The 27,926-nt window shown below is 33.7% G+C and overlaps 1 protein-coding gene across 5 annotated transcripts in view; it reads right to left on the bottom strand.

Moving 5' to 3' along the window:
* Window positions 1–1,753: 1,753 nt before the first annotated feature.
* The window catches only part of ORC4 (origin recognition complex subunit 4), an 83,188-nt gene continuing 57,015 nt past the window's right edge, over window positions 1,754–27,926 (bottom strand). For 3 of the 5 annotated variants that reach the window (XM_045559495.1, XM_045559499.1, XM_045559496.1), the window contains 10 exons: window positions 23,075–23,150; window positions 22,585–22,670; window positions 20,154–20,202; window positions 17,917–18,068; window positions 13,794–13,967; window positions 9,168–9,254; window positions 5,450–5,558; window positions 4,548–4,643; window positions 4,395–4,462; window positions 1,754–2,204 (listed from right to left, as the gene is read on the bottom strand). In XM_045559495.1, the coding sequence (XP_045415451.1) occupies window positions 2,016–2,204; window positions 4,395–4,462; window positions 4,548–4,643; window positions 5,450–5,558; window positions 9,168–9,254; window positions 13,794–13,967; window positions 17,917–18,068; window positions 20,154–20,202; window positions 22,585–22,670; window positions 23,075–23,150 (1,086 nt within the window). In that variant the 3' untranslated portion in view covers window positions 1,754–2,015. The remainder of the gene's footprint in view (window positions 2,205–4,394; window positions 4,463–4,547; window positions 4,644–5,449; window positions 5,559–9,167; window positions 9,255–13,793; window positions 13,968–17,916; window positions 18,069–20,153; window positions 20,203–22,584; window positions 22,671–23,074; window positions 23,151–27,926) is intronic. The other 2 variants (XM_045559497.1, XM_045559498.1) reach the window with 2 other exon arrangements.

Below are 27,926 nucleotides of genomic sequence, written 5' to 3'. Positions count from 1 at the left end.
TCCTAAAATAGTTCAGAAATTTTTTTAAATGGACAGTTACAGCTCAAGTATAAAATCCTTGCTTCTGGTAATAGTAGTCATGCTACCATTTTAAGAATTTTGGTAAAATGCCCCTAAAAATGAGCAGACTACAGTCACAGAACCAGTATACAAGCTTTAGCCTTAATGAGGCTGCTCAAAAGTAAATGACAGTGATCTGAAGACTTGTAAGGCTTAACTTTTCTGGTGTGTGTGGGGGAGGCTCTGTATGCAAAAGACTAAGTTGTAACTACTGAAGAGCTACTTTTATGCACGGAAATCTTATATTCCACTCTATATCCAAGATTTTTCAAAAGCTAGATAAATTGTTCCTTAAAGCTGCGGTCCCCAACCCCTAGGCTGTGGACCGATACCAGTCCATGGCCATGGACCAGGTCACAGAGCTCTGCCACCCAGCAGGAAGTGAGTGAGGGCAGAAGAGTGAAGGAGCGAAGCCTCATCTGTGTTTATAGCCACTCCTCATCACTCACATCACTGCTTGAGCTCCGCCTCCCCCCCAACCCCTGAGGGAAAAATTATTTTCCATGAAACCATGAAACAGGTTCCTGGTGCCAAAAAGGTTGAGGACCACTGCCTTAGAGCACAGTTTAAAAAATACTTGTTAAGGAACCCATTGTTGAACTTCAGGTCTTAATAACACTGGCTTGGGTGTCAATCAAACTTGAGTTGAATTCCAGTGTCTATCAGTCATTCCCAATCTGTGGGATATAGGACACTGCTATAAATAACTACCTAAATCTCAGGGCCTCTGACAGTTAAATGGATTGATTATAAGCCGCACAAGGATAGGGATTCTGTCTTTTGTAAACTTCCTCTGCACAGGTGATCAAATATTCTTGAACAAATGAAGTCACTGAGTGCTTATTAAATTTCATTTTAAACATACATCTGTGTTAATTCACGGATCTCTGAATTTATAAGGCAATGATTTGACTAACATTTTCACATTCCTCAGAGATTTACTTTTTGACACAGATTCAGCTAACATTGCCATACACTTCTCATTATTTGTGGGAGCTGGTTTCTAGAAATCTACGGTATAGTCATATGTCACTTAACAATGGTGATATGTTCTGAGAAATGTGTTAGGTGATTTCCTCACATTGTGTGAATATCATACAGTGTATTTAAACCTAGATGGTATAGCCTATTGCTCCTACGTACAAACCTGTACATGTTACTGTATTGAATACTGTAGGCAACTGCAACATAATGGTAAATGTATTTGTCTACCTAAACACAGAAAAGTCACAGTATTTTTAATCCTATAGGACTACCCTCGTACAAGCGATCTGTCCTTGATCAAAATGGCATTAGGCAAGGCATGATTGTACTTGTTAAAAAGGCAAATTCTGATCCTTTTTACCTAAGGTAGTCTGAAAAATCCATATTTTAAAACAATTCTATAAGGGATTCTGATGTTCTACATTTTGAGAAGTCTGGAAGAAAACTCTTCAAATTCCTTAGCCTTTTTCTTCCATGTGGACCATTCTCTGGCTAAGCTGGTTAGTCTCCTGAACTAGAAGACCTGGGTCTGGGTAAAATTTGCATGTGTATAGAAAAAAAAATGCAGCACCCCTACTTGACCAAAAGATTAATTCTTACCACTGTTTTTTTACTGCTTTGGTTTAAGGTTTTTAAAAACATCTAGCTGCTAGGTTGAAATGGACCATATATAAACACTTTACAAGTGTTAAATAAGCATATGGCCCAATCCCTAAAACTGTCACATTTTATTCTTTTCAACTGCTACTTACAAAGTAATCTAAATCAATCTACTGAAATTATAAATTGTGTAACTGTTCATGTTTCAAAGGCAAGACACAGCCAAGACAGTACACATGCAAGTCTCCCATAAATGCAAAAATGTTTATAAATATAAAAAAATGTAATAACACATCTTGTTAAAGGACAATAATTTTTAGTTTTCTAGAGAAGTATGCCTGAAATGCCAAAATTGAAGTCACTGGTCGTACTCATAACCAGCTTAGTGAGGATGTTGCCCATTGCCTAACATCTGTAGGGCAGTTGGGGTATTTCTGCAGAGCATTCATAATTTGAGTATTATCCAAAAGTAGTTTCATCAGCTGGTACTCTCTCTGTGAATTTCCTGAAGTTCTTTCCATGGGCTTTATTAATTCTAATTGTTGTAAGTGTTCAAAAGCCTGAAAGATGAAAGAAATAGTTTAGGTTGAATAGGGGAGGAAAGTGATAAAGTCAACCCACAGAACAGCTATGGTTTTGGTCAGTTGTAAAACAAAGGGCTGGAAACAATATGTAATTGAAACCAACGGGGTTGAAAAACAGCTCTTATCAACCTCATACAAACTTCATATTACCAAGTAAAACAGTGTCAATGCACAGTTATCTGTCCATGCATTGCTGAATGGAAACAGGGCAAATGTTAATTCACTCTGCACAATATTATCTTCTTTCTAACCTTATTCTAAAATCATAGTTTTAACATAGGGCTTCCATTTCTCTAAAAAAACCTAAGACTTTTTGAATGATTACCTAGGTTACTCAAATTTGCATTTACATTTTTGTCTCTATCTCTGTAAGACTTTGCTGTATAAAAGTTTCACACAACTGTAACAAAAAGGCAGGCAAAAAAAGACCCCTGAGCAAAGTAGGCCTATTCAGCTGATCCTTTAAGTAAATGATTGAGCAAGGGCAGTAAGGACATGGAGGAGTGGGGACAGGCTCCTACTCCTCTAAGATTGGCTGAGACTGTCACAACCTATCAACAAGCTCCATCTTCCCCATAATAGGACTCTTTACTGTCTGCTTCCTCTTATCCCTAATATTCACGTATTATGTCTTTTCTAACCTTGATTATTGTTTTGGGTATGTTATTAGGATATGAAAAAAACAGAAACCATTAAATCATGACACACTAACAATGAAATAGTGATACACTGAAACAGATTCCTGAGGATTCTATTCTTACTGCTCATTGTGAAAAACATCATTGGAATATATTCTCTATGCATCATAAAAATTCTGACGAAAAGAGAAAATAGTTCAGATACCATTCAATTCTGAAAATGAGAAAATACTGGAGGTTGCAAGTGTTGGGGCTGAATGAAATTGAGGAAATTTGAAATATTTCTAGGTAGCAAAATATTTCCTTATTGAAAATGTGTAAATGAACAGTTACGAATTATTCATAAGAATTTAAATGCTTAGGTAACCTTTCCATTTTCACAACTCCTACAAACTAGGACTATCAGACAGACATGACATTAGGAGGAAAAAAAAATAACCTCCAATATGCTAAATACTTTTTCTGTTTCTTTGAAGAAACAACAATGCTCTGCATTCCCATTTTTTTGTTTCTACAAGAAATAAAATTCTGACTACTAAGGCCTATAAGGGGTGCAAAAGGACTTAGGGGTCCACTGCTTTAAAAAAAAAGTTTCTTCCCATAAAATCCTCAAGAACTGCACTGTCCACATGAGGCTACAAGGCACTTGAAATGTGGGACTCAATCTTTAATTTTATTCAATTTTAATTAAATTTAAAACCTGATACTGGGTCCACTAAGAAAATTTCAAGTATGTTTGGAACAATTTTAAAATATAAAATCTACTTTTTTGGGTATAAATTTTATGGAACCTAAAGAACCAATATTTCCAATGTATATTTAGTGAATTGAGATGTAGTGTAAATGTAAATATACAACAAATTTCAAAGACTTAATGCAAAAGAAGGTAAAAGAAAATACTTCATTAATAATTTCCAATATTGATTATAGATTTTGAAATATTTTTTATATACTGAGTTAAATATATTATCAAAGTTAATTTCACCTTTTCTGTTTTACTTTCTTATGGCTACTAGAAAATCTAAAGCTACATTATGTGGCTTAAATTATCTTTTTAGTGGACAATGGTACCCTAAAATAAAGTCCTCAAGTTTTAAAACGCATACCTCACCTACTCCCTAAACTTTCTCTATATGCCCTCATGGGCCAATGAGTTTTTGTCCTGTAAGTTTCTTAATGCATTAACCTACATTTTTGTCTCTTTTTACTGCTAAGCTTATAAAAACAATCCTTGTGTTGGAAAGCAGATGGATGAGTTTCACAGACTGGTGGTATTCTTTTCAGGATGCAAGTGCTATGAACAGACAGCAGAGGGCAGTATACATCTGCAGACTGTAAAAACAATCTTGCTGCTTCCTCAAAATTATTTAAATATTTCATTTTTAGATAATTTTTGTCTGTTTTGGAAAAAATCCCTATGACAAATACCTAATGTTTAAAAAAATCAAAGTACAACTTTGATACATAATCAAATTGGATATAAAAAATATATTTATCTGCAGAAAAATAAAAGCAAACTAGATTTTACCTTCATGACAACAGGTTTCTCAAAATTATAAACAGAATGGGCTTTCCTTTGAACAAACTTCTGAAACTCTGGATAGAAAGCAATGACAACATTAGTATGCTCAAATAAGCAGCAGGGGAGAGTCACAAAGAAACTACCAAAGCCTCATCTTACCATTATAGACCATTTGAAAATTAAATGGCTCCTCTTCATAGATGTCATTTAAATGTTTCATTGCTATTATAAGACAGATTTCCAAGACTGACAGACCTAAAGTAAAAGGGAGAAAAACAATGAGTTCTATTTTAATGATATATAAGATTGAAATAAATGTCCAAAGACAGAAATAGTGAAAGATCATGGTTTTGAGGAGGAAGGATGTCAAACAGTTTCTTTCTGACTCACCATATGGCCCACAGTAAACAATAACCAGAAACTGCAATTATTATGTGACTTTAAATTACATAGGGCCCTAGGGTGGGATTTACTCGGAAAATCTCTAAATCCCTGGGAATTATATCCAAAATTGCTTGTGCATTTTTTCCCTGGAGAAGAAGGTTCCTCAGATTCTCAAAAGCGATAATAAACCCCAAATGGCTAAAAGCTATTAAAGGACAAAATCTCACTGGCCTGTGAAGGCATATAGGGAAAGTTGCGGGGGTTAGGTGAGGTATGGGTTTTAAAACTTGAGGACTTTATTTTAGGGTACCGTTGTCCACTAGAAAGATAATTTATGCCACATAATGTAGTTTTAGATTTTCTAATGAATGCTTTTCAGTATCACTTGGTGGCATGAGAACATCAGCAATACAATATTACCTGGATTTCCAATGTGGCAAGGGAGGAAAAGCATCAGGTTTCTTTCATTTTAAATGGCAGTGATAATACCTTTTAAAGGAGGGAGTTAAAGGCTGTACTGATAATAACGCATTCTGTATATACAGCTCTATGCCTGTATGTAAAGCACTATGCCCAATGTTAATTATAATTTTGAAAAACATCCCATTAACTAAATTCACACTTTTAAAAATCACAATTAAACAAACAAAAAAAAACTAATAAAGCATGTTTCTCACCATGTACGATATTTGCTTTAGAGTCCATGCTACACAGCTGGCTTGCCTCCATGAGATCTGCAGCACTCATAAATGGGCGTGATGCTGTTACTCGACTTAAAGTAAGCATCTAGGGAAATGCAATTCAGAAAAACAATTACACATGCATTTGAGCATTTTGGAGATATTACTTCTTATAAAACTTCTCAATTCGTATAGTCTAATCTTAGGAGAGAACACCTATTAATGCTTGGGAAAGGTATTCTCAAATTTAGCTCTATTAAAATGTAGTATGTTTCAATTCACATGCCACATAACTCTATACATGAAAAGCATAAAAAATGTTCTTGCTGCTCTCCCTTTCCCTTCTCATTTGCCTATCTTGTTTACTTATTCCTCAAAAGAAGACCATTTAAGAAAGGAGTAGGGCAAGGAGGAGAAACCTAAAAATAAGAATACTAATCAAAACTCCAGATATAAGCCAAAAAGGCAGATCTATGCCTTTTGTAAACATTTTTACCACCCCCATCAACCAGTCAAGGTTACTGTAAGACAGAAGTTAGCTATTTTATATTCAATGGTACCAAAAAAAAAAAAACACAACAAATTTATACCCAGAACATAGTCCACTTTTTATGTACTTTTCATTTAATTTCCCCAAAACTAATACAGCTCCTGGACCAGGGTTCCCACTCAAATATCTGAAGATTCCTTTTTCTCCCTTGATATGTAGTTTTCATAAAAGTTAAATTTTTTCATTTAGCATTAGCAGATAAAAGTGTATAACTTCTGATTAAATTTCAATTTGACGTAAACAATAAATAATTTCTTGGTATAAGTATGTACCATGCAATTATTTGGGACATACTTATCCTAGAAACTCCCTCCTCCACCACTTTAACCAGGGCACAGGTGCCTTAGTTGAACAGAAGAATTTGGCAATCCTTGTCCTTCATTCTTCTACTAGTTGGGACTCAGGTCTCTAGTCTGCCTTCCCTTTCTCCTCTTCTTTTTCCTTTTATTATGAAATATTTTTTAACAAACAAAAAGGCCAGGCGCGGTGGCTCACGCCTGTAATCCTAGCACTCTGGGAGGCAGAGGTGGGTGGATCGCTCGAGGTCAGGAGTTCGAGATCAGCCTGAGCAAGAGTGAGACCCCATCTCTACTAAAAATAGAAAGAAATGATCTGGCGAACTAAAAATATATATAAAAAAAAAAATTAGCCCGGCATGGTGGCGCATGCCTGTAATCCCAGCTACTCAGGAGGCTGAGGCAGTAAGATCGCTTAAGCCCAGGAGTTTGAGGTTGCTGTGAGCTAGGCTGACGCCACGGCACTCACTCTAGCCCAGGCAACAGAGTGAGACTCTGTCTCAAAAAAAAAAAAAAAAAAAAAAAAAGGTAACGGAAAATAATAAATTGAATATCCGTGACTATTTTCCTAGCTTCAGAAATAAAATTTTCAGAGTTGAGGCTCCTGTCTCCTCCTCTGATTGGACTCTACTCTTCCCCAAATAAAACAACCATGCATGTCTTTATACCTACTACACTTCACACTTCTACTATATATGTATGCACCCCTAGCTAAAACAGACTAATTTTAAAGTTTTATATAAATACTATATTGTACTTTCACAACTCTCTTTTCAATGAACATCTATTAGATTTTATACATTTTGAGGTGTCAAGTCTAGTTTATTTATTTTTTCCTATTGTATTCCTTTGTATATATCCAAAATTATTCATTTCCTGTTGATGGACATCTGTCATTTCTCTTTCTTTTTTTGCTACTATAAACAAGTCTGCAATAAACAATTTTGTAACATGGTCTTCTGATGCATCTGAATTTCTACAGTTACCCAATTTGCCACATTGCTCTCCAAAGCACTGTACATATTTATGCTGCCAGCAGCAATAAATTTTAATAGTCATAGAACTATACCATCAGACTTACAACCTCTGACAACCCACCAAACTGGCAGAAAAAAAAAAAATTCATTGAAGCATTTACCCACATTTACCTGGTTACCAGAGAGGCTGTAAATCTCTAATATACAAAGAGCTTCCACAGTAATACAAAGATAATCAATAAAGGGATGAGGTAAAGAATATGAGCAAGCAACCCACCAAAACAGAATCTTAATAATAGAAAACAAGCCATTATATAATTCATGATTATGAATTAAAAATTTAACAGAAAACTGGCATAATAATGGTTGTTCATGTTAACAATATTGAGGCAGAGATATTTTCTCAGAATAATGGGATTCCTTCATGATAAAGACAGCTGTTACTGAAAATGGCAGCGAACTTTTGGTGGATGGGAGAGGGAAAGTACATAGGAATGAAAAGACTTAAATTTCCTCAGCAAAAACAGGAATGGGAAAAGAGAATCTGGAAATAAAAATGGCAAAACCACACAGTAAAGCAGGACACAAGCATGAAGCCAGAGAGCCTTGGATTGAGTCCTGACTTTGCCATCTACTGGGTGTATAACCCTGGGCAAGTTATTTAACCTAAAAGAAACTTAATTTCTTTGAAGGTAAAAATAGAAACACCCAGGGATAAAAAATAAGAATATTGCAAAGGTTAGATATAATGTAGGTAAAGTAACTACAGTTCATAGCTCATGTGCTGGTCAATAGATAGTAGCTGCTATTATTATTATTATCATTATTATTATTCTATTATTATTACAAGAAGTGACAAGAAACTCATGAAACCAAAACTATTTTCTCTTTGAAAGGTATTTGCCATAAATAATTTTCTGGAAATACTAGTCTAATACCAAATACTGTTAGTGAAAGAAGTTCTTTAATTTTCAACAATGAAGTACCTCCTGATTGATACTGTTTAAGCTTAAGATATGATACATTGGGTGAAAGACCATGACCAGGTGGGATTTATTCCGGGCCTGCAGGGCTGGTTCAACAATCAAAAACCAATGTGATCCAACGTACCAACAGGCTAAAGAGAAATTATATGATCATATCAACTGATCCAGAATAAGCATTCGATAAAATCCAATACCCATTCATAATAAACTCTCAGCATGTTAGAAATACAAGGAAATTATCTCAATTTGATAATGACCATGTATTAAAAACCTACAGCTAACATCACGCTTAATGATAAAAGACTGAATTGCTTTCCTCTGAATAAGGGAACAAGAAAGGATGTCCAGTCTCATTATTCTAATTCAAGATAGTCCTAGAAATTCTAGCCATTGGAATAAGGCAAGAAAAAGAAATAAATGGTATACAGACTGGAAATGAAAAAAATAAAACTGTCTCTGTTTTTGAAAAACGTAATTGTCTAAGCAGGAAATCCCAAAGAATCAATAAAAAATACCCTCCTAGAATAGGTGAGTTTAGAATGAGTTCAGTAAAATAATAGAATATAAGGTCAACATACAAAAGTCAATCACATTTTGACACTCTAACAATGAATATGCTAAAACCGAAATTAAAAAAGACTATTTATAATTGCTCCAAAGAAAATGAAATACTTAGGTATATACTCTAAACACTTACAAAATCTGGGTAGTAAAAATTATAAAATGCTGATCAAAGCATCAAACAAACTAAATAAAAGGAGATATGTGCCATATTCAGAGATTGGAACACTCAATGTAGTAAACATGTCAATTCTCCCAAAATTTATCTATAGGTTTAATTAATTACCATCAATGCTTAATTATCTGGTAAAAGAAAAAAACGAGGAAAGCAAACCTAATACAAACCAATAGCATGTGTAATGACCGCAGGTTTTTGCTGACATTGAAATGCTTCTGTAGTACTTCTCGCACATTTCTATCTTCTGAGAGACACTAAAGAAAAAAAGAAACAAAACAAATTTGAGGAACAATGGAGTTAAAATCTAAATATAATTTGTACCTTAATGGGTGGTTTACCTTATTAACTCTACCTAATATTAATTTTTTATTAAATAGACGTTGGTCTTACTTAGAGAATACTAAAATCAAAATCAAATTTCTAGTCTCCTAATTTTGTTCTTATCACTTTACATTAACTCAATAAATACAATGATAAAACATAATCCTTGCTACCCCAAAATTTCTACTCAAATAAGGGAAACTATAAAGTCGCATTAGTGGGATGAACAAAATGCAGCAAAAAACAACAGAGAACGAGTTACTGTACCTGGGAAAACAAAGTAAAGTATTACAAAGAACGCTTAACCTGTAGGGGTAAACAGACTAAGGGAAGGGCATTCCAATTAAGGGTAACAGCATAAGGAATATTAGAAGATCATGGCATATAAACAGAAAATGAGTAGTCACATGCCTAAGTTTCAGTTATTGGCAAAGGGACTGTACGTAACGAAAAAGGCAGGAAAATCTAATCGAAGACAATTGCAATTGTCCGTACAAGAGGCAAGGAGGGTCTCAATTATCAGAGTGGTATGAAGACAAAAAAGAATTTCAACATTTATAAAAGACAGAGAATTAACTGTTGGGGAGGGGAAAAGAGAAGATAGGGTTTAAAGGGAGAAGGGAAAAAAAAATCAAAGATGATCTATAGGGCACAGAATGGCCCATGAAGAGTGAGATGTACTCAAGAAATGAACCTTGGATTATCAATATTTAAGTAGCAGGTATAAAAAAGAGGAGCTAAGTTAAGTAAGAAAGATACTAAAGTGGTATTTAACAATGTAAACAATTTTGTAAAATGAAGATATATTTTGAGAAGAAGCTCATGGCTTTTAGAAATTCAGAGATCACTTGGGCCCTTTGAGAAAGCAGTGAGCCTATCTAAAAGAGCCAGGTGACTTCAATGAATTAGGATTGAATAGAGGGTGAGGAATATTTGGCATGGAGGGAAAGATTAGATAAGAGGAGAGTAAATCCAGAGGTGGTAGAGCCAAGAAGGGCTTTAGGAAGATTAACATAATTTTTCAAATATCATATACATGAAATAAAGATCCTCTTTCCTTATTTAAAAAAAAAAAACTCAGAAAATTAATCATTTCTATATTTTCCAGAGCTGTAACTACATGTCTTTACTTTTTCCACTGTTAAGGAGACTCAAATTTAGAAGTTGCAGTCTACTGGAATAAAATTTCATGCTGTCAGTAAATGTATCATCCCAGTTATACTTTCTACTCCCTTGATATTGTTTTTAGTATTCTTTTTGTATTTTACAGGGCTTCCAGTGACTATTATCATAAACAACGTCAAATATGGATCAATATAAAATAATAAGGCAAAATAATATAAATAAAAACCTTTTGGAAATAAAATCTTTTTTTTTTTAAGTTTTTCCACAGTTTTCAAATTTCACTATGGAAGAAGTTTAAGAAATATATAACAAAATATCACAGGCAAACTATAGTCTCAGTTTCTGTAATCTTTTACTCCTATCAAGTCATTTATAAGCTGATATAGTAAACTCAGAGGACTTGGGAAAGCTAAAGAAAATCACCTGTGACAAAAATAATTGATGGAAGAAATTTTCTCTGCAAAAATTCCATTTTTAAAAAACACCGTATTTGCCTTTCTGTAACATGATGCTTCACAGGGTTGTTATTCTGCGCTATCTTCCTACGTTTACCTCTTTATTTTTAGTGGTCTGACTCCAACTTTCCTTCTTTCTGAAAGCTATCACCTTTTTGCTTCTAAATTATTTAATCTGCTTTAAAAAAGATCTACATTCTCTTGGGCTTTTTGGAGGTAAACAAAAAAAGAAAAAAATAAAACAAAAAGTCTACATAATCTATATGTGAGCCATTAAATCAAACAAAACAACAACAACAACAAAAAATCTATCTAACCCCTCTCATTACATTTTTAATTCCACTTTGATTCAAACACTAAACTATTTGAGGGAAAGGCTATGATCAATAATCATTTGAACTTAGCTTTGGGGGATTTCCTTTGAGGAGAATTAGTTATGATTCTTTTATATGCTCTTTTCCAGGATTTTCTCTTATACTGCCAGGCTGAAATAGAATTTACTCTTACTTATTTAACTCATTTGAGGTAGGAATAAACCAAATCTTCAAATTAAGCAGAACGTTCAAGTTCAACCCTATCCTGAAGATGTTTCTTGGATGAGATTCCACAGGTGATCTGTTGTCTGTATCACCACTTTTGGTTTAACACTGCTATGTAAAAAACCTGCTGGATAGCCAGCACTGGGAGAAAGAATAGCTCCCTAAATGCAATCATCACCCCTTCTCCAAGGACAGGGACTCTGGCCATGGTGCTGACAGATGTTTCCAGTGAAGCTCATTTATTAGCATACTATAGGGAGGTGGCACAAGATGATAGGGATAGACAAGAAAATATTAGAACTAAAAGACACAAACGCCAGTGATGCCAGTTATACTTTGTGAAACTAAACTGCAAGACTGTCAAAAAGATGACAGGATAGCACTCACATTCATTTCTACCACCTGGTCCTAAGTTTGGGGGTACAGGGTCTGCAACAAAAGTCCAGAAAACTAGGGTTGAGCCACCCAATTACCACATGGCTACCACTTTCTAAGTTATCCAGAGTTATACTAATACTTCACCAAAAACCTCCATCATCCTCTTTATCTATATACCCACTTTTAAATGCTCAGAATGTTAACATAGCTGGGAAATGATGGTACAATGCACCCTGGGCCATTTAGTCACCTTAGGAAAAGAGTTAAAGTGAAGAGGTATGGAAATAATAAAAGCCCTGGGAGAGCACAGATATTTAATACCATGAAAGATGACATCTGAATCTCTAAAATAGCCAGAAAAATATATCAGAGTAAGACAATCACTTCAGGAGTTATAGAAGGTGAAAATCTGTGTGGCACTGAAAAGTGGAAATAGAGGCTGAAGATCCAGGTCTGATTCCAGACCTAGGTAAGAGAGGCAACAATATGGGAGTAACAACTATAAAGAAAGTGCTCCTATAGAATGGAATCCTATAATTAGAAGCCGTAAAAAAGAAAACTTGCCTGACTTAGCTGAAAGTTCTGAGTCCCTGACAAGATTAATTTGGCAAGGTGATTGGAAAGGAGGATCCACACCTAATTATATCAAGGCACAATATCTGAATTTTAAGGATAAATTCCACCATTTTTATATACTATTATGTATAGATTTCTTAGGAAAAACAATAGGGAATTATCAATCAGAACAGTAAAAACACAGAATATTACATAAGGTTTGAGTCCTTTATGTAAAAGAACAAATTTAGTATGTATGCAAACCCTACAATGTTATAAACCAAATAATTACTCTACTGTAAAAGGAAGGAAAATGGTATGGCTATATGAGAGACTTCCACTCCTTACCACATATTCTTGTGCACTGATTAAATTTAGTTCAGTGAAGTTTTATGATTTTAAAATAATGAAATGTGTCAAAATTAATAGTTCTTACATAAGCAGACCACATTTTATAATAAAACAAGAATCATTAAGGAGCAAAATAAATGCAAAATTCTCACTTTTAATTTAGTATTGCTTTTAAGATTTTATGGTAAAAAGAACATAACATTATTGCTTTAACATAAAATAATCCTTTTTTAGAGCCAGTGGATCTAGACTGTGTAATTCTATTCAAAGGCTAATCATCCATACTCATTAGCATTTTAGTATTATAGATCAGCTTTTCCCAATTCCTTCAGAACCATGGACTTTATATTATTTTTCACTCTCACGAGGCCAATATATTTTAAAGATTCTATGAGGGGACTTATTCAGTAATATTGTTTTTCAATTATGTTATTAAACATACACTAACACATATACTCCCTCCCTTCTCTCTGCCTACTGAAACTTCTTGTCAGCATGAGAATAAGCTGATGGCTAGTGTGCTGAGTTGATATAATAACGGTGTGAAAAGGCAAGCCTGTTCATCCTAAATGCAGGTAAATTTACAGAGTCTAAAAGGTTTAGTAAATGTTTAAAACAACATGTGAACAAGTCCCTCAGGTCTTCTGGGACTCCCAACATAGGATTCATCAATGTAGAAAATATAACCAGAGGTGCCACAGCCCAGATTGCCTGTTACCTAACCCAAAGAGATAAAAGCTCAAGTTGTATACGAGAACTAGGGGGAAAAAAATCCACACAGGATAGCTATGAGCCACTAACATAGTATATTGCTAGACTTGTAAAATACATGAAACTACTGACATAAGTCCTAAAGCTTATGTTCTTTTAAGATGGAGAATTTAGGAAACAGAACATTTCAACTGTCTTTTCTAAGAAGAAAATACAATATAATTTGCATTCCTGCAGTTTTATACCATATCAACATTAGAAACTTTGTGTTAATTTAAATTTTTTTAATTTATAATTTTAATGGCTTTAAATCATATAACAGACCCATAATTTTCTGACATTTTTGCCCTTAAGTTACCTGAACACTCTCATTCCACTTCTCAGCAAAAAGCTTGTCTGGAAATTCGGCAGGTAGAGATAATTGTTCTTTAAATATTTTAACATACTGTGGAAAACCAAATGAATTCATTAAGTGTATCTGCCGGTGAGAAAATCGTGACTTCACTCTTTTTTCTAAGAGTTCCAAAATATCCTTAAAAACAATAGAAATTCCTGTAAGAGGCATGTTAAGAAATTTTTTTTTTACCAATGTTTGAGGTATAACTACCACTTATAATTAGTAATGCTTATTCTATATACACAATCATTTAAAAAAATTTTATGCAAACTAAATAATCAATCCCCTTCAAGGCATCTGTAGGCTTGGTGATACCATGCCTTTTTCCTAGCATTTTATTCTCAGCTAATCTGTAACATTCCAAGACCTAAAATGATTGCTAAAAAAATTGTGACTATTACTGAAGTTATATGCCACAAAAACATCAAGAGTTTCAATAAGAAATTCTGTACATTCTATGAAGAATTCTGATACAAAATTAAGATAATAAAACACAGTGAGACATTACATTCATGAAAATTTAAACTTCTTCATGATTATATATAACAAAGAATCAAGCAGCAGGATGTGTAACGGAGGAAAGTTCAGTTTGTTAAACTATCTACAAATTTAAACTGGAGCATTATGGGCAGAAGGAACCAACAATAGAAAAGAAAACTGGAAGAAATATAGTATGAAATTGGTAAGTATTCATCTTTTTTTTTAATAGTGATGTTTTTTAAAAACTACTTGTATTTGTATTTTTCCTTAAGAAGAAATTAGGACTCAAGTTTACAATCAAAGAAGACTAGAAACCAAAAGATAACTAATGTGTACTACTTGTAAGGACACACAAAGTTTTCTTAAATGAAGGTGATACTTCCATAAAGCTGATATGCATTCAAACTATCCCAAAACATAACAGGTTAAACTGTCCTCTTAACTCATATAGATAGAATTTGTCATTCTTAAATTTCTTTTTAATATTGAACTTGAGCAATCTTTCAAAATGTATTATGGTACATAGAGTTACCATATTACCTAACAATTATACTCCTAGGTATATAACCAAGAGAAATGAAATCATATGTTCCAATGTGTACATGCACGCTTACAGCAGTATTATTCATAATACCTTAAAAAATATAAACAACCAATGTCCATCAACTGATGAATGTTTAAACAAAGTGTGGTATATCTACACAATGGATTATCTGGCAACAAAGAGGAATGAAGAACTGATACAGGCTACAATACAGATCAACCATGAAAACATTCTGCTAAGGGAAAGAAGCCAGTCACAAAAGACTGTTACATGATTCAATTTATGTGAAATGTCCACAAAAGGCAAATTATCATAGAGACAGAAAGTAGATTAGTGGTTGCCTAGGGTTGAAGAGGGAATGGTGGGGGGACTTGGGTAAAGGGTATGGGGCTCTTAAATTGATTGTGGTAATAAAAGTACAACTCTATGACTATACAAAAAAACAATGAATTGTAGTTTAAATGAGTGAACTGAATGATATGTAAATTGTATCTCAATAAGGCTGTTATTAAAAACCTCCACCCCTAAATATGAACAGTGACATGGTATTTGATTATTTCTAATTTTCTATTTCTAATTTTCAAGGATAACAATTAGGGAAATACATTCTTTAAAGAGTCCTTATTTTCTGAAAATACATTCTAAAACACTGATAACATGACATAATGTCTGGCTTTTGCTTCAAAATAATACAGAGAAGGAAGGAGATATTAGAGGATAAATAAAACTGGTGTATGGTAATTGTTGAAACTAGGCAATGAGTGGAAAAGGGGACTAGAGGCTCATTCTATTATTCTCTCCTATGTATATTGTTGGAATTTTCTACAATAAAACTTCTTAAAAAGAGGTGTGGTAAGGCCTAGAAATATGAATTTTTAAATCTAATCAGATGATTCTCATTTGAGATATCCTAATAACCTAGATATAAAAGAAAAAATTCTAATGATCAAAATGGGATTACATAGTTTGGGAAGGAGGACGGGAAAGATTAACAGCTTGAGGTAGGATGAGTGAAAAATCCAGAATATTTTTATTATAAGGTCAAAGAAAAGAACAGTGCTAGTATGAGAATTAAAAGAGAAAGATATTATGTTCAGAGATGGGGATATTATATATAATATTTATTTATTATTAAGGAGTTCTGGGTCACCAATGTAGGTACATAGTAGAAAGGTAGCAGAAATAATACTCTATGCAAGGAACAATGAAGAGCCTGAACTTGGGAATGAAAAGAAAAAGATGGAAGTAAATGATGTTTTAGTGGTGGATAATAATTACAAGTTGGCAATGTGAGGATAGAGGGAATAATAAAAAAATAAAGAAAAAAAAGAAATTACTTCCACTGGGGAAGAAGCTGCTTCCTGGCAAAGTCACTACTCTCTCTCTCCCTATAAACAAGGATATACACATACAAATTACACTTGAAAGAACTATACAGTTAGAAAATTAGACCTACAGAATAAAAAAGAGCACCTGAAAACACTGCTAAGCTACTGACCTTTTATTTTTTTTATTTGGTCCTTCACTGGGTCAGGAACATTTGCCACTGTCACTTCCATCCAAAGGAAGATTTTTTTTTTTAAGCAAAGAGGGTGCTTCTTTTATCCCTCTGAGGGATAAAAGCCTGGTAGGTTTGGGAAGAAGGAATAAAAATATGTGGAGTACCAGCCAGATGTTCTATGAAGGAGGCTTATTTTGACACCATGTATCATAAGCTCTAAAGCACAAGGAAAGGAAGTACAGAGACAGCCACTCCACAGAAAAATAGCACTGAAAGGAAGGCTGTTGAAAGATGACTTAGTGAAAAGTTTCACTTTTCTTAAAAAGAAAAAAAAAAGAGCTGTAGAAATGGAGAATAAATAAATGGGCCTGACAAAAGTCTGCCAAGAATGGGGGGGAGGTACTGTGGGGGAGTGGGAGATGGAAGAAAGCTATGAAGGTTTGGCAGTCATAGTATCAGAAAAGGCGTGACTCTTTGATACGGTTTGGATGTGGTTTGTCCCCACCAAAACCGATGTTGATTTTTAAATGCCAGTGTAACAGTGGGAGGTGTTTGGGTCATGGAGGCGGGTCCCTCATGAATAGATTAATGCTAATCTCACCAGAGTGAGTTCTCTCGCTCTTAGGAATGGTTTAGTTCCTAAGAGAACAGGTTGTTGTAAGGCAAGGTTCCTTTTCCTGCTTGGTCTCTTTATCTACATGCCTGCTACCCCTTTGGCCTTCCACCATGTCATGATGCAGCATGAAAGCCCTTGCACGAAGCCAGTGCCATGAGCTTGAACTTACCTGGCCTGCAAAACTGTGAGGTAATAAATATCTTTTCTTTATAAATTACTCAGTCTCAGGTATTCTGTTTATACCAATACAAAATGGACCAAGACACTCTTAAATATCAGTTTTACCTGAATTCAGGAAGAAGTTCATTTCAGACTGCGAGAGTATAAGAAGGTAAACACAGAAAGGCCTGTGTAACTGTCCAAAGGTACACAAGGTTTAATATGTATAGAACCTTCACAAAGAAAAGTGATAGTGACATTGAAACTACGGTTAAAATCATTCCAAAATAACCTAAGGAACAAAGAAGCCACTATGACTGCTTGATAGAATTTCTTCCATTTCTGGAGATACGTATTTAAGAAAGTTGAGACAGTATCATTTAAAGTTGATTTCAAGCATTTTCAAAATATGGAGAGAATTTCCAATGTAAAGGCATAAACTATTATCAATTTTTATAAAATAGTGGTGAGATCATTTACCTGCCTCTTTATTTGCTAATGTAGAAATTATTAATTTTATTAGCATAATTCGATTTCATATTTTTTTCTTCAGTGATTTTATTGAGAGGAGGGAGGTATTAGTTTATGGGTGTGTAAAATACCTGTCTTCTTGTTTTCCTCAATTTGAGTTGAAAAGCAAGATAAATATACCAGGCACTGATGAAACAAAAGTGTTAAAATGCCTAATATAATGACCTGAATAATTGAAAAAAGACTAATTACGTTAACAATAAAGCTTGAATTTTCAAATATTATCATCAATGTTTTTAACAGAAAGACTTACCAATCTACATGTAAGTCCAATAACTGCTATTGGGGTTTGTGCAGACTGAGAAATGTCAAAAAGATTATAGAGGAGTGTTTGGTTTTTATGATGAGCAAAAAGATCAAATTCATCTAATATAAAGATCACCGGGCAACTGCTGATCCGATCACCTACAATAAAATAAAAGCTTTAAATTAACAAGCAATTATATAACCTTTCCTAAATTCCCAAAATATTTACTGTATTTCAGTCTTTAAAACTCAATTCAAAAAACATATTGATAACCTACTTTGGGGAAGCACATTTACTGATGTACATATACTCACTCAACAGAAAAAATTATTCACAGGATAAAGATAGCCTCTATCACCCTCAAGTAGTTAACTGTTGTAGTTATTACACTCTAGTAGTTGATGAAAAATTTAAAAAATCATTTAAATGACTGGAGACGATTATTTTTATAATTCTGTAAATATAATTCTCATTTAGTCATTACAAAACTGACAAAGACTTTTCAATATCTACATACAATCAAAACACTTAGAGATTAAAATATAACAGGAATCACCTAATTAATGAACAAAACTGCTTCAAAGCCACTTAACTCCTTTAAATCACAATTTTTAGCATTTCAACAGTGAGGGAAAAGTTCAACATGACTCTCTGGGTACATTTTTCTCACTCCAACAATGAAACTACCTTAGTACAAGAATCCCTCTTACCTTAGGTTTAAAGACTTTATATTTGCATTAAAAAAGTGAAACAAAAGTCTGATTAAGGAAACTTAATCCAACAGATACTAAAACAAATACAGTAAGCTAAATGATTTAATACTGGTACAAAATCAAAGGGACTACTCAAAAGTCTATAAACAGACCTATATATATAACAATTTGATAAAATATAGCATTATATATCGGTGGGGAAAAATGGTTTATTCAAACTTAGATCCCCATTCCAAACCTCATACCAAAATAAATTCCAACCAAATTATAAATTACAAATATATGCATTAAATGAAAACATGGGTGAATATTTTCATAATCTGAAGCAGAGAAAAAAAATTCTAAATTAATGTAACTATGTGAATAATTTAAAACTTCTGTTCAGCAAAAAAGTCCAAACCAAACTTTTAAGGGAAGAGAAAAATAAGCACAAGAATTCCCATAAGTAAGTATGACATAAAACCTCACCAAAATAAGGGGAAGACCCAAAGGAAATACAGTCAGGCATTGCTTAATGACAGGGATACGTTCTGAGAAATGTGTTGTCAGGCATCATTATGCAAACACCATGGAGTGTACCTTACATAAACCTACATAGTATGCTTACTATACACCTAGGTTATATGGTATTACGATATAGCCTATACTGCTCCTGGGCTGCAAACCTGTACAGCATGTTACTGTAACTGAATACTGTAGGCAACTGTAACACAAAGGTTATGTATTATGTATCTCAACATAGAAAAGGTACAGTAAAAATATGGTATTACAATCTTATGGGACCACTGTTGTATATATGGCCCACCACTGACTGAAACATTTTGCAGCATATGACTATACGTAAGCCAGGAAATATCAATGGTTGATAAATATATGAAATGATGAGCAACACCACTATAAGAATTATGCAAATTAAATAAAGAGCAAAATTACAAAAATTAAACTAGGAGATTGGCAAACATGAAAACTACTAACTATTTTTGAAGTTGTGAAGAAAAATGTATTCTCAAATATGTTTAGAAAGTGAAACTTCCAGGGTAGTTTGGTAATATTTTCTCTTTTAAATATAGTGTTCTTTTAACCCAGAATTCTACTCATTGAAATTTACTGCAAGAAATACATGATGATCATCTAATCCTTTCTTCCTAATTATAAAAAATTAGAAGTCCCAAACTGGTGATTAATTATAGCATCTTATACAACAGAATATACAATGATCACTAAAATGATAATACAGATCAAAATTTATTGATTACAAAACAGGTATAATAATCTTATATCTGTGAAGAAGTTACATCTATCTACAATCTATATTAATGATTTGCTGCAGGTGAAGAAAGAAAAGAAACCAAATGTTAACTGAGATAATCACCCTATTACAGCGATGAGAGGTGGGATTACAGTGATCATTTTATTCTTTTTTATATTTCTGTTTGAGGGTTTTTTTTGTAAAAGCATGTTTTACCTTTATAATCAGGTGAAAATTAAAGTTAAATATCTTTTGATACAGATAAATATGTTAATATTTACCTTTTTTTAAAGCTTCCAGAAGAAATGAAAGGTTTTCAGCAAAGCTTCCCTGAATAACAAAAACATAACATGACTAAAAGTTTAGTGCAATAAAGAATAAAATAGGTTATCTGACTCTTTATATAGACACTATATATATTTTTTATAGTAATTAGTCATTGGCCAAAATCAGCTGAGAGTCTCTATATTTACTATCTAAAACTTAAATGTAAAAGTAGAGATACCCTAACACTGAAAATGGCAATAACTATGTCATGTATGAAATTTTCTGGACAAAACCTGTAAAATGTTAAATTTATTTGAAGGTAGTTTTGAAGAGTTGCTATATTCTAAATACAGTCAGAGACTTAGAAATGCATTCCACTTTGTGTCTTCAAATACATCAAGCTCTTGCAAATCTCCGATTAATTTGTACCACTAAAGAAATGACCATGAATTTAAATGAGATCCAAAAGGGAAAGGCAGGAAAAAACTTGCTTGAATTATTAGATACTATAACAGTATATTCAAGAGTATATTGAAGATTTTGCATATATCATATCAAGTTTGGCTATGTTTACTTGAAATACAGCCAAAACATTTTTGGATACAACTTAAATATTCCAGATAAAATTTAACAGAGTAGGAGAGATGCATTATCCAGATGTTTCAGATTTCGGGTAGAGAACCCATTAGAATATTTTTTCATTAAAGTCATTAATTTTTATTTCATTCAGATTTTTTAATTTAAAGAAACAGCCAACTTTAAACTTGAGGAGATAAAAAGGAGAAAAGAAACCCATTCGTTTGCTCTCCCATTGAGAAATCTAATATAAAATAGTACAATAGGTTTTTAAAGAACATCCACATGTGATAATCACATTCCATCATGGTAATACTATTTCCATAGTAGACAGGGCAAGAGGCGTTATCCATAATTTACTATAACATAACAAAGGCTCAAAGAGACAATCTGTCAGGAAATCAGTGGTCAGTTCTCAAAGGTTGCTTGTCTTTCAGCTTTTTTGGTTAAAAGGCTACTATGTCTGACATTAAGTATAATTTAGGTTCTTATGTTCAGCCTCTGCTGTTTTATGACCACAGGCAAGCTAATTATGTTCTCTGAGCCTCAGAAACCTACTTTACAGAGTGAAGGAATTAAACTATTAATGTCTATATGTGGCAATAATAGTGATGATTAGTATGGAATGACAGAGACTGTGTCTTTTATTATTTTGCATAATGTATCCATTTAAAAATGTCAGAAACACCTATCCAGATCAACTTGAAATCAAAAGTCAAACTGAGCCAACTTAATAGGAACTTTTTGGTCTAATAGTACCATGGCTTCAACATTATGTTCTAAATAGGAAGTAGAACACAGGATTTATAGAAAGGGCATTTTGACTTTGTACTTCAAAGAACAGCAGACAATAGAAGAGGAATATATGCTTGGCTTAACTTTTGACAGATAATTATTAAAGAATAAAATTCCTAAATGCTAAAGGCTTACACAACTATGCCTGTGTCATTGCAGCAGAGAGCACGTAGTAGAGAAACTTAGAGCGACAGCCCTTCATGGTCATGTCACCAGAAAATGAATATGGAATGTATATAAACCCACTTCAACTGCATAAACAATATAAGGATAGGTAATTTCATCATGAAAATTAGGGCAGCTAAAAATTAAATAATTGTGTTTGCCTTAGGTCCTATATATCAGGTAATAGATAAAAAGTTTAATAGACATTTCAAATTTGTATCTTTTAGGTTAGTCATGTTCACTGTCCTGAGACTCCAAGCTATTATGGTAATGAGGGATGGATAAATTTCTGAAAACACAGTAAGAGAACTGACATTTGAACAGCATATTACCATCCATCCACAAAGTATTTTTTAAAAGTTAATTGATATTTATTTAGTGTTTTCTTTCTTCTTTAGAATAATCCTGTGAAGTATGTACAATAAAATAATGTCCATTAACACATGAGGAATCTGAAATTCAGATACATTCATTAGTCAACAATTACCAGGTAGTCAAACAGTTTTCAGTAAGGCAAGACTGAAACCCACCTACTATAGCTTCAAATTCATCACATTTTCCAATACACCCATGCCATCCAAGTCTCAGAGAAGACTATACAGGTATAATATAGTATTTTTAAAAATGTATTCATTTATCTCCAGGATAGAGAATCAGAGTATTTATTTTACAGATGAAGGAACAAACTCAGAGAATATCTACATAAATGTAAATTTCTTAGCTCTTTTATAGCTATTATAACCTACAAAATAAAATCCAAAGATCATGAGTAAATGCACCTTGACACAGTATACATTTTTATGATAAGAACCTTGCATATTTCAACTTAGAATCTCTGAACCCCTCCTAATCTTCCAGAAGGACTTTACTTTGAAGTTTATTTAATAAAATAACTGAAATGATACTTACAAAAACTTTATCTCCAACTACATTTTCCAGATTTAACTGTCTTGTGATTTCCTTTAGGGCAATTTTATCGTTGATCTGCAGCAGGCCTGAAATAAAGTCCATTTAAAAGTATTTAATTAAAATGAAATATGTATTTGACATAGCAGATAATCTTCCAGTTATGTACATTTTCCAATGCTTTTTTAATTTAACTGGGAAGAAAAATATCAAAGCTTGTTGGTTCACATTAGTTTCTTCTTAAAACTCAGCAATAAAGACATTTGGTAAAGTCAAAGAACAATCTTCCATAGGGTTAGTAGTATTACTTAAAGAAAAAGAAAAGACAGACAAAAAACAGAGTCCTTATGTGATTCCTTTATTCAACATGGATTTAGTTTTCAAAATTTAATTATTAATACAGGCTTAAAACAAACAAGTGAATTTAGTTTCGTAATATAAAAATCCCACGTGGTTTATATCATTCCCAACAACAAAATGATGACATACTTACCATTTAGGTGAACGTGTAATATATTTTCACTCACTTCTTCTATTTCCATGAGTTCTTTTAAAGCATGATTTATTAACTAAATAAATATAAAACGTTTACAAAATGTTTAATAATAGGTAAAAGATAACAAGAAGCCCATATTCTTTTATAAACTGAGTGGCAGAAACAGAATATAAACACATTTTAATTAACAAATAAATTTTCAAATTCTTTACAAGGGGGATTAAGGATAAAAGGATTAAGTACAACATGTCATTTCTGACTCCTAAGATACCAGAGCCAGGTATCACACCCTCCATCATCTATCCAAACTTTTAATAAAAATTTAGAAATAACCCTTAAGTTTTAAAAAAAATATTTCTCTAATGTCACACTGAACTATGGCCCCTTATAAACTTCATGTCTCAGTATACATACATCTTTCTAACATTTACTCTACTCAATATCATTAAAATCTATTGAAAAACATACATCAAAACAATGCTAAATAATTATAAAAGGCTATGCCCTAAATATATATATATATTTCTATGGAATAGTGTGAACTACTTTGTTACCATGAAATAAAAATAAGAAAAGTAATACCATGAGATTAAGCTAAAAAAAGAGATAGTCCATCTGTTAGTTGCTATGTACACAAAGTCCTTATTAAGGACACTTAGGGCTTGCAATAAAAAAAAAAATCAATACTAATAATTTAATAATAATAACTACTAAAATAGATTTATGGTTATATTCGGAAAGTATTATAATATCACCTTAAACTATTCAATTATAAAGCTTCACATTTTCTTAATTAAAGATTTCTGTACCACATACTTACATTCATTTTTTCAATTAGTGACAGCCTATCACTGTTATATTGTGATATATCATATACATCTCTTCATATGACCACTACATAGTTTTGAAAATTTGAAAATGAACAAAATTAAGAAAAGCTAAAAAACCTTTTCAAAAGGATGAGTAATGATGGGCTAATCATTCCAATATCAAAGTAGAGGAGTACTATCACAAAATAAATGGTCCAAGAAAAGAGGCTGTGTATATAAAACATTAGTTATAGGTAGCATCACGACTTAGTGAGGACAAAAAGATTCTTCAACAAAGGCACTGGGACAACCGGTACACTATTTTCAAAAATAAAATACTATTTGTATCTGCAATATGCTCCTTATGTGACTGCAACATCTCTGTACAAAAGGAAAAAGCAAATATCATCCTCACTTTAAATTATTAGGTTTCACAAAACTCTATACAAAAGGAAAAGGCAAATATCATCCTCATTTTAAATTATTAGGTTTCACAAAAATATTTTAAAAATTATGGCTTTTCCTAGTATATTTGTATGATTTTTAAAGCACAGAAAATTCTACCTTAGATCATAGGTAGTTTAGAGGTCCTCTTAAAAGAAGACAATCTCAAGATTTCAACTGTCATACTACTAGTAATAGCTCAGCTGAGAAGTGACATTAAAGAATTACCTGAACAAGAGGTCTGCCTTTAGATCAGGTCTGACCCTATACAAAAGTACATTCCTAGATGATACAACCTCGGTTCCTCAAAATACTTTTAGTGTTTTTCTTAATATTAATAATCTGCAGTATTCTTTCCCCATCTCTGGATAGCTTGCTTGTATTTATAATTTTTCTTGACTCCAATTTTGTTTTAATTCATAAAGGATTTTGTTTTATATTTTGATGACTTGTTCAAAATCATTTCAAATCCTTCGAAGAAGGGAATGGGGATATTAATAATACCTTCATTTTACATATGCATAAAAAGAGTTGTAACAGATTTGTAGCTCTCTTTCCACTGAACTTAACTTTAAACACCAAATTATACTTTGCTTGGATCAGCCTACTACTATCTTATAGGGTATGCATAGTCTGAAAAATAAGTTAAATGTATTATCAAGTTTGTCTTCAAATAATAATTTAGTTCCAATCTGGTTATCGCTAAAGTTTACTGCGTAAAATAAGCTAGGTAATCAACCTTTTAATTTATATTAGTTTTTCCGTGGATACACAATCATCTTTTCAAATATTGGAAACTTCATTCATTATGTACTAAAAAAATTTAGTTGGTTATTAACATTATATCGACCAACATAACCTATTTGGTTAACTCCTTTCCACATTCTTTGTAGCTAAAAATTAATTTTAAAAACATACCAGGATAATTTACTTAGACCTACCAATATCAAGAGATTTTTATGCTCATTATTGCTATTTCCAAATAATATAGTAAACACAAGATTCACTAATATGTAACCAGAGGAAACAACCAATTTAACCAAGTAGCAAGTCTGTCAACAAGAAAATTCCATATAGAAGAGTATTTTCTAGGGCTCAACTTGTCAATAGAAGTCATATCTATTTTTTAAAAATATCAAACAAGTCACACTATTTGCAATTAACTGTAGATTTTTGAGTTTTTGTATTTCACATAATTTGGCTAAGGACAGTGTTTTAAATATACTATAATCTTATGTTTTAAAATATACTATAATCTTATGTTTTAAAATTTGAACTTACAGAATTATACCATTGAGAGTTCTTATATAAGAATAAACTATATCTGACAATGTATTCAATCCTTTTTTTAATCTCGGGATACCTCCCCCCCCACACAACAAATTACAAAAGTGACACAAGTCAAATAAATAATGCTCCTCATCTCTTTACAACCTCTCAATAATGGGTGTACCAGGAATAAACTGAACTGTACCAAAATGGAAAACCAGGTAGGAGACTTTTTTCCCAGATTCCAGTGAAGTTACACTAGAAGAATGACTTCACAAGGCTCCGGTTTAAGAAGAAACAACAAGTAGATAAACTGCCAGCATGGTCAAGAATAACTGATCCATTTTATTAACTAACAGATACTTTGTCATAATATTGTCTCCTTTAAACTTGAGTACATACAATAAAACCAAATATATGTTTATAAAAAGATGCTATAACATGAAAATGAAAGGAGACACCACGCTGATTAAAGATGCCTGATGCTCATCTACCCCCCCACCCCACAAGAAAGAAACAAGGCAATGAACAAACAGCTAAGATTTGACTGAAGTGTTGAAGAGAGAGCACTGGAGTGTAGATGTACATGTGGTGACTAAAGTCCAGGAGGGCAGCGTGGGGGCACATGGCATCTATCTGTAGACCCATTTCCCCTGTCCAGACTGGATTTGCCTGGAGTCAGGAGAGACTTCCCATTTTGAGAAAAAGATAAGCAGAAGACCCCACCAGCTCTCACTGCCACCACAAACACCTACAATCGCTACGACAGAAGATTCCTACAGTTCTCAAAAGCCCTGAGCACTGTTTGGAGAGCATCCAAGAATTCACACAGCTGTACTGCCCCAGATTAGGAGCACAAGATGCGCACTCCCCACCCTCCACACACACATCCTTGGAGCCAAGCTATTGCAGAATGGTATCATCTTGAAACCACAGCGACCTCTGGAGTGCACCCTGCTCCAGGGCCAGAAGCCACTGCTCCTCTCCAGCACTGGGACTCTACCTTCATTCCACCAAGCCCACACCAGTGGCGGAATGCCACAACCCGAGCTGCACAGAGCATGGGCCCAAGATTGGCTGTCACTAAGGTCCTGCACAGGAAGGAGACCAACTTCCCACCAACGCACTTCTAACCAGAAGAATACCTGGGCAGTCCTACCTAGGACCAACCAGCCCATGAGCCAGCCAATCCAATGCATGCCCTCCTCTAAGAAGAAGAGGCCTGAGCCACTGATATGCCCCTTTAGCCTGAAGAACCACTAAGCATCCATGTTCAAGACCTGAGAAGCAACCCTGCAGCACCCCACTCCAACTCCCCACAGACACCCAGGCCTGCTCAACAGCCCTGTGCCTGCAATCAAGGTCTGAGAAACAATCCTTCAGGATGTCCTTGGCAGGCATGACTCCAGCCTGGCCAAGCAGCTGTGAGCCCACAACCTGGACCTGAGAAAGAGCCCGTGGGCCACCAAGGGTGGAAATGCCCCCAGGCTAGCCAAGCAACCAAGTGTCTGTGCTCCTGGCTAGAGCAACAGACCAATGACTTCAACCACAGTGAGCCAGACCCCAAACTGGCCAACCCACCACTGGCAGGCATGTGCCACCAACATGAGAAACAGCCTGGCAAAGTTGCACCACTGCCACCACAAACTCTCCCAAACTAGGCCACTGGGAGAGAGACAGACATCCAGATCCAGGAAGCTAAAGGAAACCCAAACAGATACAGCCCAACAAGATCTGAGATACAATATAGTCAAATCATCAAAAGTCAAAGATCAAAGAAAAAGAAAGAATTCTAAAATCAGCAAAAGTGTCAAGTCACATATAAGGAAATCCTAATGAAACTAACAGATTTCTTAGCAGAACCCTTACAGGGCAGGAGAGAACAGAGTAACATATTCACAGTACTAAAATAAAAAACCTGCAAGTCAAGATTACTATACTGACTGAAGCTAATGCTTCAGAAACAAAGGAGAAATAAAAGCTTTCACAGACAAGCAAAAACTAAGGAATTCATCACCATCAGACTGTCCTTAAAATAAAAGCGAAAGGGAGTTTCACATGTGGATATGAAAAGATGAGAACCACCATCATGAAAAAGTTAAAAAACAAACAAACAAACCACTAACTGGTAGAGGCAATACACAAAGGAGAAAGAGAAAGGAATGAAACCTTATTGCTACAGAAAACCACTCAGCTACAAAAATAAGTAATAAGAGAGGAGGTGGGAACAAAGGATATATAAAACCACTAGTAAACAATAAAATGACAGAAGCCCTCACTTATTAATAAAACCTGAAAGGTAAACAGATCAGATTCCCCATTTAAAA

Source organism: Lemur catta, chromosome 8 (genome assembly GCF_020740605.2).
Source record: "Lemur catta isolate mLemCat1 chromosome 8, mLemCat1.pri, whole genome shotgun sequence".
Classification (NCBI taxonomy): Eukaryota; Metazoa; Chordata; class Mammalia; order Primates; family Lemuridae; genus Lemur; species Lemur catta.
Note: the sequence above shows the minus strand (reverse complement) of the source record. Positions and strands in the feature narration are given on the sequence as shown.